Raw genomic sequence first — 12,806 nt, forward strand, 5'->3', positions numbered from 1 at the left:
GCCTCTGATGCTTAGCCAAGAAAAGCAGTGTGCCCAGAGCTGTGCTGATGGAGTTTCCTCCAGGCACTGTATGGTGGACAGAGGCTGCTAAATGCTGGATATGCCTAAAGCATTTGAGAATATCCACTTGGGGATTTCTAAAAGTGCTCATTCTAAAACCTTACTAACAATGATCACTATAATTCCTTGAAGAAATTGTGAATGTAAGCACCCTTAACAAAACCAATGATCCTGAAAAACAGTGAGGTCTGTTCAATCCAGCATAGTCATTGAGAATTTACTGTGTTCTTTGTGTCCATTTAAAAATTAGCAGAATTCTGTTTTTAGCAAATTGACTCATTGCAGTTCATGCTAGAGGGAAGAAAGTAGGATTAAAATGTCAGTTTTTTTTTTTTTTAAAGATTGGCACCTGAGCTAACAACTGTTGCCAATCTTTTTTTTTTTTTTTTTTTAAAGATTTTATTTTTTCCTTTTTCTCCCCAAAGCCCCCCGGTACATAGTTGTGTATTCTTCATTGTGGGTCCTTCTAGTTGTGGCATGTGGGACGCTGCCTCAGCGTGGTCTGATGAGCCGTGCCATGTCCACGCCCAGGATTCGAACTAACGAAACACTGGGCCGCCTGCAGCGGAGCGCGCGAACTTAACCACTCGGCCACGGGGCCAGCCCCAATCTTTTTTTTTTTTTTTTCTCCTGCTTTTTCTCCCCAAAGCCCCCCAGTACATAGTTGTATATTTTAGTTGTGGGTCCTTCTAGTTGTGGCATGTGGGATGCCGCCTCACTGTGGCCTCATGAGCAGTGCCATGTCTGCGCCCAGGATACGAACTGGCGAAACCCTGGGCCGCCGAAGTGAAGCAGGAGAACCCAACCACTCGGCCATGGGGCCAGCCCCCAAAAACATCAGTTTCTTGAAATAACCCTTTCCCTCACCTGCCACCTATAAAGCCACTTGGACTGATGTGATCAGAGCAACTATGGCTTTTCAGTCAAGGCTTAGGCTCACTCTTGGTCTAGGGGAGAGGGAAGTCTCAGAGCGCTTGCTTTTTGCCCTTTCTTGCTTAAACTGTACTTGAATTTTGTTTTTCTTTTACCATTTTAGCCTAATATGCCTAAAATTAGTAGGTGAGGATGACAGGTAAGAGATGCTGAAAGAAACAAGAAATGCTGTCCATTCCCAGTGTTAAGATGGGGAAACTGAAAACTCCAGAACTGGTGCTCAAGGGCTAGTGGAATAACACCTTGTGATGAAGTAAACAATACAACTTGAAGGCGAGGGGATCAATTTTTCCTTTTCTTTTTCTGAAAAGTAATATATGCTCATTACGAAAGAAATTCAAGCAGCTAAAGCGGAATTGCCTTGAAATTCTACCCTGCAGGGAGAGCTCCTGTTAACTGACATTTTTGATGAATATTCGCCATATTTAGTCCTGTTCATATGTAATTTTAAACAGAATTAGCCTTCAGTAAATACTGTTCAAGAGTTATTCTGTGTAGTTACAAATCCCAGTGGCACAGTGTTGAGCCTCCAAGTATCAGTTTGGAGGTGAAAATAAAGTTGGAATCCAATAGATTTTTCTTTAAATGAGGCCATATGGTATGGGAGAATAGCACTGGACACTGCAGCTAGGAAAACCAAATTCTGGTCCAAGCTCCCCTAGCCATCTGATGTTGGGAGAAATTACCTCCTTCATCTCTCCGAGCCTACTGCCTCATCTGTAAAGTGGAGTAGAAAATCAGGCTTACTATGAGGTTCATTTATGTGGAAACACTACAAACTGTAAAGCAGTTGTAGGAGAGGAAGAGAATTCCCCTACCCTCTAGGTCCTTCTGGCTGGGCTACGAGTTAAATAGACATGAGACAGAATAACAAGAGAAAATCAAACAAAGCTTTATAACATGTATACATGGGAGAAACCCAGGAAACTGGGTGACTTGCTAAACTGGCTTGAGGTGGTCATCTTAAATAGCATCTTCAGCTAAAGACAAAGGAGGGTATTGGAGGTAGTGATTCGGGACTTCAAAGTGGAGGAAGGCAATTCCCATGGAGATGGAAAAGCAAACGTTTGGTGAACAGACTTTGATAAGAATGGGCTCAGCAAGGACACTCACAGTCTGCCAATACCCAGAGATAGCAATGGTGATGGCCTGTCCCAGGACAGGCCTTTTTTCTTAAATTCTTTTAGGCAGTTAGGGGAAAGTTCAAAGTTTCTTTCAGCCTTTTGTTCTATCAAGGCAGAGAGACACATTTTGGGGTGACCAATTTTGATGCCCCCCACAGCATTCTGTGATAATCCTTCACTTTCCTAATGCTGTGCAGACCTGTAGTTGTTAGCAACAAACTCATCCTTCCGCAATGGCAGTGGGGGTGGGGGGGGGGGGGTGTCAAGTTACATCCCTATCATCTGGAAAACATGAAATGCTCTAATAATCACTGGTTTTGGTTTCAAAGCCATACAGGTTTGCATTCCTCTTGTGTTTCTGAAGACCTACAAAGGATATCAAGAATTTGTAGAAGTTTGGTTCAGGCCATTGTAACCTTGAAGTACATGGTCAAGGGGGAGGTTTACCTCTTGTCATTCAGAAATCTCTCGTAATGGCAGAAGTTTTCCTGTTCAGATTGGATGTAAGAAGTCAGGGACAGTTTGCCAAGGAATGACCAGGTTTCAAGCCCACCATCATAAATCCTGAGATTGCCTTGAGGAAGGGACCCCGCAGTCAAGACTGCCGGTCTTTACCGACCCTCTCTTTTAGAGGTGACCAGAGACCTGTTTTTCCAAAGTGTCTCTGCAGCTACTGGAATATCAATGCTGATAAAACTCTACACTTGGGTTTTGAAGACTGCTTTTCTTGAAACTCTCAGTCCCCTGCTCTCCTGACCCTTGTGTTTCCACCCTCATTCAAAATGCCTTCTCTTTGAAGCTGCTTATCATCCAGCAATACCACCAACTCACTGTGGTCACTGCCCTCAAACCTCCAAGTTATCCCATCCCATTCACTCTGGACCGGCTCTCAACCCTAGGCAACTCTCAAATGGACAAAAGAGCTTCACAGTTCCTTAACCTTAACACCAGTGCTCTTTCTCTCCACACCTCTTCCATGGTCTCACCCAGGAATCACACGAACCTCTGAACTGCTCTGCTTTTGAAGATGAAACCGGGAATTCCACTCTATCCTATTATCCTATGCCTCTGTTTCCCGACCTATTCCTAAAAGTGCTATGCCACCATCCTAACTCTGGTCCCTCGAGCTGCCTTGTATGTTAGCCCCTCTTCATTATTGGGCATGTTGAATTGCATATGGACTTTGCTCTGTGATCCTGAAGAAATCACTTTACTTGTCTAATCAATCATAGACAAGTTACCTGGAAGGAGAATCCTAAGGCATAAGAAGACGGTAATTACAAATGAACCATCATGAGCGTGCCCGCATAGATTCCGCATGGTAGCTTCCGGTTCTCGTCCCTGAATACCCATCTAGCCATCATCACTCAGCCACACCCTCACTCATACTCTTTCTCTGGCAATCTCCCTGCCAAGTTCTCATTTTCCCACTCAATCAATAGCTGTTGTTCCAATTATCAAGGAGAAAGCAGCAGAGGAAAAAGCACATTACCTAAGTGAGTTGATGGGGTTAATTAGGATGAAATCAACTGTCTAAACTGCTAACTAAACCATCTCAACCCCATCCTTCTCTGCCTTCCCTGACCTGATATTTTACTGTTTAGTACTGGTTCTCCGTCTGGCTTCACCAAAACATTCTCTTCTCCAGGGTTTCGTCTTGGGCTTTCTTCTGTCTCTGCACCTTGGAGGATGGACTTTTTCAAGTTTTGTGAAATCCTGGAAATGGAACATAAAACGTGTGCCTGTGCCTTTTTTCATGTGATTCTTGGAATATGTGACACACAAAAAAGATTAAGAACCCCTGATCAGATGAATTCACAGCCCTGCAAAGCCACCTACTTGTTGTGGGACCTTAGGCAAGACACTTACCCTCTTAGAAGTTCCTCATCAGAAGATGATCAGATATCAGAACATCAAAATACCCAGTCTGTAGGGGCTTTGTAAGAAAGACAATATGTGTAAAAAGCTTGGTATAATATCTGGCATTTTAAGGCAACTAGATAAGCATCATTTTAACAAAATAATAAGCCAATTCTAATAACTATCTCTTTCTTTCTAGGTGAACTCATCCCCTCCCATGGCCTCACTCGCCAGCAAAAAGTGAAAGGCAATCCTTTAACTCTACCTTACAGCTCAAACCTCCCTCCAGAGCTCCATCCAGACTGTACCTACAGCTACCGGGCACTGAGCCTGCATTTCCCACCAGCAACTCAAACCCATTGTGTTTTTCCTTTTCTGTCACCACATCATATGTTTCACTTAAAGCTCATCAACTAGTTCAGCCAAGCCAGAAAATCTCTAAGTTTTCTTAGACTCACTCTTCCCCTTAACGTTCGACATGATTGGACCTCAAGGCCTGCTGGTTCTACCTTTCAAAGAACTCTGCAATCAGTCCCCTCTTCATCCCCATGGTCACTGCCTTAGTTGAGAAACTTCATAGCTCTTACCTGGATTATTACACTAGCTTTGTAACTTATTTTTGTCCCAAGGTTCTCACCTGTCCATTCTGTCCTCCATGGTTACTGAAGGGCCCTATGTGATGGGAATTTTTGTTTTTAAAGTATAAATTCTAAGTGTTTGATTCTCCTCTCCCCCTGAAAACTTTTTCTTTTGCTGACAGTCTCACCTTCCCCTGGAAGAGAGACTCTGTTAGTGCCAGCTTTGGTCCATGGGCTTTGGTGAAAAACGAGGATAAGAGGCACCAAGAATCACAGCCTTACAAGGTGAAAGACTAGTTTAATTCGCATTAGCAACAGAAACATGAGTTTCTTACTAGAAAGGGGGGACTGAAAGGGCAGAAAGTGGAGTAAGACGACGGAGGGCTGGAGGCTTGATTTAGGGGAGTGTTTTTGCTTAGGATTAGAGAGGGCTAAAGACAGAGGTTTGAGGCAATAGAGAGTGAAAATGCAAGAAAAAGGGAAAAAGATTGAAGTGCCTCTTTGATTTTCCAGTCTCCAGTAGAGAACGGTTTTTACTTTGAGCAGCTGCACTGTGCCAGGACTGGACCAATGAACACCTCTGGGCTCTGAGAGTTACATGTGGTTAAGCTGTACGTTCCTGAGGATGAAGGCCTCACGATACATAAGTCCCCTGACAATCTGGCACAAACTTCTCCAATCCTATCAGCCCCTCCCTTCCAGCAAATTTCACCCAGAATTATTCTCTCTTCCACATTTCTTCATACTTGTGCTTGCCCCTCTGCCTACAATGACCTTACTCTGCCTTTCTGTTGGTGAACTTCCATCCACCAAGACCCTAAACTGCCCATCCCTGCCCCTTCCTTGAATTGGGACAGTCTCTTGCTACATCCGTGGCCAGGTTACCCGCAAGAGAATGGAAGTAAAAAGTGTAGGAAGATTTGAGTGGTTGCGACTTTTCCCCGGAAGTTTAAGAAGGACATCCAAGGCGACAGGATTGCTTCAGGGAGGCCTCAGGGAGCTTCTTAGGAATGGATTTGAGTAGTTGGTGGACCTAAGGAGGGAATGTCCAGGGGGCAGTGAGGGTTGAAGCCAGCCTGATTCTTTCATGCAATGTATGGACATCTCCAATACACAAATCAGTTGCTTCCCTTATTATCTTAAGCAACAAAAATAATTTGTAATTTATTAGAATAATTTATTTGCAAATGGTAAAAATGGCCAGATAGCTAGAGATAAAAGATTATGTTGTGCTCTGAATAATACTCAAAGGCACGTGTACTGCCAGTGAGGGAGCTACGTAAAAGCAGAGAAGAGATCAGACCAGCTCTGCATAAAAATGTTACCTCTAACCAAAATTGACCTCAGGCCATCAAATTTACATATAAGCCAAGTACAAATAGACCGTGCTTCTCTATCTATCAACTCCCCTTTGTTGACAAACCTGCAGGGCAAGAATGCAGTAGTGTCCACTGTCTGCAGTTACTACATTATCCAAGGCAAAGCTTTCCGCACAAGAATGGAAACATCCTGAGTCCTCAGAAGGGCTGAGCTTGTACAGAAGGGAAGCTAAAGGAAGGTGCTTCACAAGGTGTCTGATGCCTAAAACGAAGACAAGTCAGACTGGACCGAAAGGGTTAGTACCATAACGAGGCAGAAACGTGTGAAACAGTTCATGCAGCCACCTTATTTATTGAGAAGTCCTCATTTTATTGCCCGTTTAGTAACATGTTTGTTCCACAAACTGATTTCTCATAAAGCAAAGCACAACTTTTTCTTATAAATAGTATAAATTATTTTATTTACAGAAACTTGTTACAAAACAAATAGACTATATATTTCTTCTCTTTTAAATATCCAAAGTAATTTTCTATCCCTTGACATTTGTTCATGTTCTATACAGCAGCCAACACAAAGTCCAGCTGAGATGCTCTTGATTATGTGTACAAATTATCAAACTATTCACACATTTTAACACAGGAGATTGCTTTTATAACCAAGCTCAAAGAAAAACAGCAAAATGCTTTCAAGGCCCTACATTCACACTGACAGTATGTAGTGCTCATTTAAATGATCTGAAAATGTAAAATGTTTTGCACAAAATGTAAAAATGATTATTTTCTGCTAAACAATGAAACTGTTAACAATCATTTTCCAAAGTCCAACTTCATCCCCCAGGACAGATGAGAGAGATTAAGAAACCGCTTGGCAACAGAACTCTTGCAGGAAGACAGCTGCCTGTTTAAGTTACATTTTTCAAATTATACATTTTGTTTTCAATGTCCTCAGAGGTACTTTGTATTATATTTTTGGAATACAAAATATTTTAAATATTCTATTTTAAACTCTGTATTTCATGAGTGAGTAACAAAACGGACACATTGTGTAAGTTGCTGGCTGACAAAAAGATTTGTAACCCTTGGTGCCACGGGGCAATCCATCACTAGTTGAATTACTGGGAACCAAAAGGTCTGAATTTTAAAATACCTTATAAAATTACCAGCATTGGTGGTTTTCAATTCCTCCCCTAAAATTTTAGAAACAATATTTAGGTGGAAAAAGCAAACTCCAAAAGTTCAACTGAACATTCAAGTCTTTTTAAAGAGAATCTGTCTAAGCTTAAAACTAGGTTCAGGCACTTTCAGTTTGTTTCCATTAGTTTTAAACCACATCACATACGAACACACATGTGCTCAGAGGGTACACATACACACACACAGGCGCACGCGCACGCACACTCACACACAAAACACTAACAAAAGAAAAGCAGTGTGTCACTTAGTTACATGTAGTCTATCGGGAAATCAGGCAACTAGGGAGAAGCAATGCCCACTTCATCTGTCTGAATCCACTCCCGGGACATTAAAGGGACAAAACGGCTTTCACTTTCACAGAGGCAAACCTTCAACTGTGAAGGAGGCAGGTCCTAGGACTATCGGCTTGGCAGTGAACCACTTCAAATTATAAAAAGGTATTTACTTTTATTAATTAATAAATAAATACTAGATGATCTCAATTGTACCAAAACAGGATATCAGAAAAAAAGACCTGTGCAAAAATACATATTTAAATATGTACAATTCATTTTTAACAAAATATGTCTTCTGAAATAGGGATACTTCCATATTTATAATAGAACAAGAAATTCCAAAATAAAGATACAAAAGTAGGTTTTGTATAATTCTTTGTTCATCATTGCAGCACTTTTTTTTTTTTTTGTAGGTTAAGAAAACTGCAGTTGTTGTCATGAAATTCTATTGGAAAGAATATAAAAATTATCTTGGTTTTAAATTGATACCAAAGTCTGTCTAGAAACAACCCAACCACTGCAAATTTGGTTTTTGCAAGTTAATTTAATTCAAAAAAATACTTGTACTCCCGTGTTTTAAATGGTCTTAATTGTTCATCATAATAAAAAGTAGTTGTAGGAGAAAATAAAATATTTGAACAACAGTCTAAAATTTAATAGCACTGTTTAGAATAGGTCTGTTTGTGGCAGGCAGAATTCCAAATGGCTAATTTCCTAATCCCGATGCTCTGTGTACTACTGGGAGACATAATCAAATTCAATTAAAACCTCAGTCTAAGAAATCAAATGATCAATACTCGATAATCTAAATATCTACATTACTCTGAATCAACTTGCTATTGTGGATCCTATTCACATCTTTCGGAACAACATGATCTGTCTATAAATTCCATCGCTAAAAGCAACTTTATTTATAACCATCAAGTCCCCTTGGCTCTGAAAATAAATTCTACCCAGACCCCATTGCACTTGTCACCAAGGAATCAAACTAAGGACGTTCTGATTCCCTCTTACCTCCTTCCTCTCCCTCCAGTGGGAAGGAACAATCAGACTGATTTCTCCTCACTCCACCGAACCGGCCCATCCGTGCTCTCCTTCCTAAGCTCTCTTATAGCATCATTTAAGAAACATTTACTGATTGATTGCATAATAAGTGAACAAGATACTGTTTCCCCTTCCTTTAAAAAAATCAAGATTTTACATCAATTTATAGCTAAAGTATCTGCATAATGTTTTTGCTTTCTTACATAATAAGAATAATTCTGTAGTAATTCACATTATTAGGCTGGTAACCAAGTATTTATTCATTCTACCTGTTGTTGACTTGAAATTCCCTGAAACTGAAGTTTGTAACCCAAGAATTGCAGGGAAAAAAGGATGCACTAGACTGGCTCTGTCCAGGCCCTGACCGGGGCGATGATCAGAGCTTTGGGAATTGACCCTGTGTGTGGCAACTTCATACGTTCTCCTAAGCAAAAGAGCCCAGTTCTCGTTCCAGGAGCTGTGGTTGTGGCATCACCTATTAAAAAGCCCCAGCTTCACGTTCAATGACACCTTCTCAAGCAACAATGTTTTAACATAGTAAGTTCTTTCTTTTGGGGTGGGGTACTAGAAAAAACATCCCGGAGGGTCTCCAAAACTCTCTTAGGAAGACGGCTGGCATTAATCCCCAGAAAAGAGGGTGTGTCAGAGAAATACTATACACGCATCACATTACCTCTGCCACACAGGACAGGTACACTTGCGCTACCTCCCCTCCCTGGGGGCCTGCTCCCCACCCCAACGGCATCCACATAAACACCTGTGGTGGCAGGAAGGGGAGTGCGGACACACACACACACAATGGGGAGTGCTCAGAGAGGAATTTACACAAAGACCCAGGATAGTGTCCAAAGAGGAGAGATCAAGGGTAATACAGAGTGCCTGGAAACATTTAAATAGATTAATGACTCTGTGAATGACAGTTTCTGCTGCATCCTAATCACCTCACTTTACAAAGGCAATTTTTTTTAAAATGGGAGACTGGGCAGGACAACCAGCCCAATCTGCCACACTGTTTACATGAAGACTTAAAGGGTAAAAAACGCCATCTCTTTGGAAATCTTGGAAAAATGTTTCCCCCTGTAGTGATTTTATCCACCCCCTCCCACCAAAATTTGGCTTTCCATTATCAAAACTAGCTTGCATTTGCATTTTCTTTTTAAAAAAATCACACAGAATTGCTTTTATCCCATGAAAAGTAAGCCTCTAAAATGATGTATACTTGCTCTATGGGCATCAATGGCTTTAAAGTAGTTTGTAAGTTAGAAACTTCTGAGAGCTTCTTATCCCAAATTACTCACAAAAGGCCGAGAAAAAATACTGGCCATTTTGTGATGGTGCCTTGCACTAACGTCCACATTCATTCCTGGAACATTGATAAACACCTAACGACAGATCCCCTTCTCCAGAGGGTTACTCCGTGCAGCCCTGCTCTCCTTCAGAAGGTGTCTCCAGTTAAGGGGCCTAAAGCTGGAGAGTGACCCACAGAAGACAGTGTGAAAGGGACCTGAGGGGGGAGAGGAGGGAGGGAGAAAAGGCTACAGTAACGCTCTTCTCGAAACATTCTTTGCCCAGCCGACCTCCTGGAAGAGTGGCTCCGTGATAGACTGCAAGTTAAAGACAAAACAACTTCTCACAGTTCGGCAGCAAGCAGTCCAGACCACTGTAACACTGAGAAAAGCAATTCGGTGGCTGAACTTGATCCAGTGTCCTTTACGAGTACTCACTGCTACAGACATAGCTTCAGGGAAATCCTCGTTAAAACAACAGCCCAGCAGATTTCTACCCTTGAGGCCCACAGGAGGTTGGGAAAACAGACTCAAAGGCATCGTGGAGTCCAGAGTGCTGAGTGGAGGTGTAACTTGTCGTCAAAAGTGTCCAGATTATTCCTCCCCGGACTATTTTCAGCTGTCAGGGACGTGCCTTTGGCTTTCAAAAAAGAGGGGTGGGGAGACAACAAAAAGGTAAGTCAGCGGTTGTACACTGCACTGCGCTGATGCTAAACAAGAATATTCCAAAGGCCACACACCACTGACATCTCCACTGACTGGGTGATGCCAGGAGAGGCAGCTACAGAATTTGGCCTTAGCTTTCAAAAGCCTTCACTGCCCTTGAGCAAAATCATTCTAAAGGACTGACTTTGAGACAACTGTCTAGGTGAGATGCCAGGCCAGGTTTCTAGCTTAGAGAAAAGGCTTAGGGTTTGCCTTTTGGTTTTATTTACTGATTTTGTTTCCCTGAAGGCATTCTAGGTTGTCAACTGAGAACTGAACAAGGTCAAATGGGCTGGCACACACAGGTGTGAGAGCTCACACCCGAGGCAGTGCTCCTCAGGGAGAGGGAGCTCTGGCCCTCACTGTCCCACAGGGAGCTATTTTTAAGTCCTTGGTGGCAGAGGCCATGAACAGACTGGCAGGGGGGTAGGGAAGAGGGCAACTGCCCAGCCTCATCTCCTAGCTTCCCAGCATGTCCCAGTGCATTCCCTTGTTAAGGGAGCTTCAACCAGCTCAGTTATCTGTCCTAAAATCAGCTCCAGGAGGAGCAGCAAGTTGAGGTGCCTACTTTTCTAAGAGCAGCATTCTTTAAAGCATTGTGGAGTCTTGGGTCCCTTTGAGATTCTGATGAAAGCCACAGGATCCCTCTTGCAGATAAATGAGCACAGACACAAAACTATGCAACAGTTTTTTGGGGGGTTTGCTGATCCTCTGATCTCTAGCCATGCCCCTCTCCAGGATTTGTGCAGCATAACGAAAAGTATTCCACTGCACAGAGGAAATCTTTCTCAAATACGAACTTAAGTTGAAACTAATTTTAAGGAAAAGAACTGAAACTTAGGCTGTTGGTCCTAGTGGGATACAGCCCCCCAAATGGTAGAAATCGGAGGTGGCAAACTCGTAGCTCATGAGCCCAACTTAGCCAACAGATGTGTGGGCTACACCAGATTAAAAAATACCACAAAAAGCTATACAGCTTAAGAAAATGGCTGACTTTCTCATGCAAGTCCAGATCTGCAGTTTCCCTCTGAAACTGGTTAAGTTTCTGGGAGCAGCTGCTCCATGTAAATGGGGCTCCCACTCCCCCATTTTCCACAGACACTGTTCCTCTCAGCTGCACCCGGCCAGCTTCTTCCTCCCCTTTCTGCTGCTGTGGGTGGTAAGGTCTGCAGCCAAGTCCACGTGAAGACAGAGCACACTCATACAAACGTGGGCATCACAACACAATGGAACGTCCCTCCTGCGGGGTTCCAGGAGAATCAGGACGCTGCACGCAGGAGGGAGATTTTAAGGGATGGGTCTGTCATTCTTATGGTGTTTGCATTGCCTTTTTATGCTCATCGTAAACTATCATGAGGAACTATAAACCAGGAAGTAAACACACACTGTCACTTGTCCAGGAACCCCTTGCTCAAAGAGTCAAACAGCCAGTGTGGATTTGTGGGATTTGTGGCTCACACAGAAGAATTTAAGCAGCTGCTATTTAAATTCATGGATAATTATTTTCCCCATACCTTTGGCATTGGGCATTAATTCACACAGATATTGGAGGGAAATTATATCACAGTAAGAAACTTCTTGGTATTTTCTGAAAAAGTCCTACCTGGCATTTGAGTTAAATTCTGAAGACGAGGAAAGAAAAGAATCAAAAAAAGCCCTCACATTTTAAATCAGGGCTCTGGGACGATGCCGCTGAAATTCCTGCTCGTAAGCAAGGGGAGAAGATATCCCGACGAATGAAATAAGATGAGAGAGGAGCTGGAAGTTAAGAGTAGAGGAAGCTGGAAGAAACGGCTACAGGAGAGAAGGTTGGGAGAAGACAGTAATAGCAGAAGAGGGGGAAAGACAGATTCAGTGTGAGAGAGAAGTCCGACACACAGTGAGCCACTTCTCTACAAATGGACCCATGCTCAGATTTCTCTTTAATCTATCACAACTTCAATGAGATTTTAGTCCTCTGCGATGCCCACACTTAATGCTGTTTTCCTGCTTCCCTGGAAAACTTAGAGGAGAAAATATAGTTACAGGGAGAGAGTTGACCAGAAAATCTGAAATTCCTTGATGGGAAAAATATTAAAAGCTCTTGCTTTTTAAAATTTAAATCATCTCTTTCTAGATCAGTTTGATTTTAGCTTAGCTTTCTTCAGAGGAACATACTAGAAAGCTGTTCTGCTTCCCTCCGGAACAGCATCACAGGAAGCACATGTCCACCAGGCACTATACTCGTTTGCTCTGGAGAGAGATTTTGCTGTCACACGGGATGGTTTCCGCAGCCCTATCTGCTAAAGTGCACCTCTGTGGTTTCCTGACCCAAAAGCATCTTCCAAGTCATCAAAATTCTGGCAGAGAGGAGCCTGTTTTACCTTCATATGGCCATGAACTCTTCCTTTTTTTAAAGGACACCAGGAAGCTGGACATCTGTTTATAG

At 42.6% G+C, this 12,806-nt stretch overlaps 1 protein-coding gene across 8 annotated transcripts in view; it reads right to left on the reverse strand.

Annotated features, from left to right (window-relative positions):
* Positions 1–6,201: 6,201 nt before the first annotated feature.
* ATXN7 (ataxin 7) overlaps positions 6,202–12,806 on the reverse strand; it is a 130,801-nt gene continuing 124,196 nt past the window's right edge. For all 8 annotated transcript variants that reach the window (XM_070237272.1, XM_070237270.1, XM_070237275.1 and 5 more), the window contains one exon: positions 6,202–10,313. In XM_070237272.1, coding sequence (XP_070093373.1) covers positions 10,296–10,313 — 18 coding nt within the window. In that variant the 3' untranslated portion in view covers positions 6,202–10,295. The remainder of the gene's footprint in view (positions 10,314–12,806) is intronic.

Source organism: Equus caballus, chromosome 16 (genome assembly GCF_041296265.1).
Source record: "Equus caballus isolate H_3958 breed thoroughbred chromosome 16, TB-T2T, whole genome shotgun sequence".
NCBI lineage: Eukaryota > Metazoa > Chordata > Mammalia > Perissodactyla > Equidae > Equus > Equus caballus.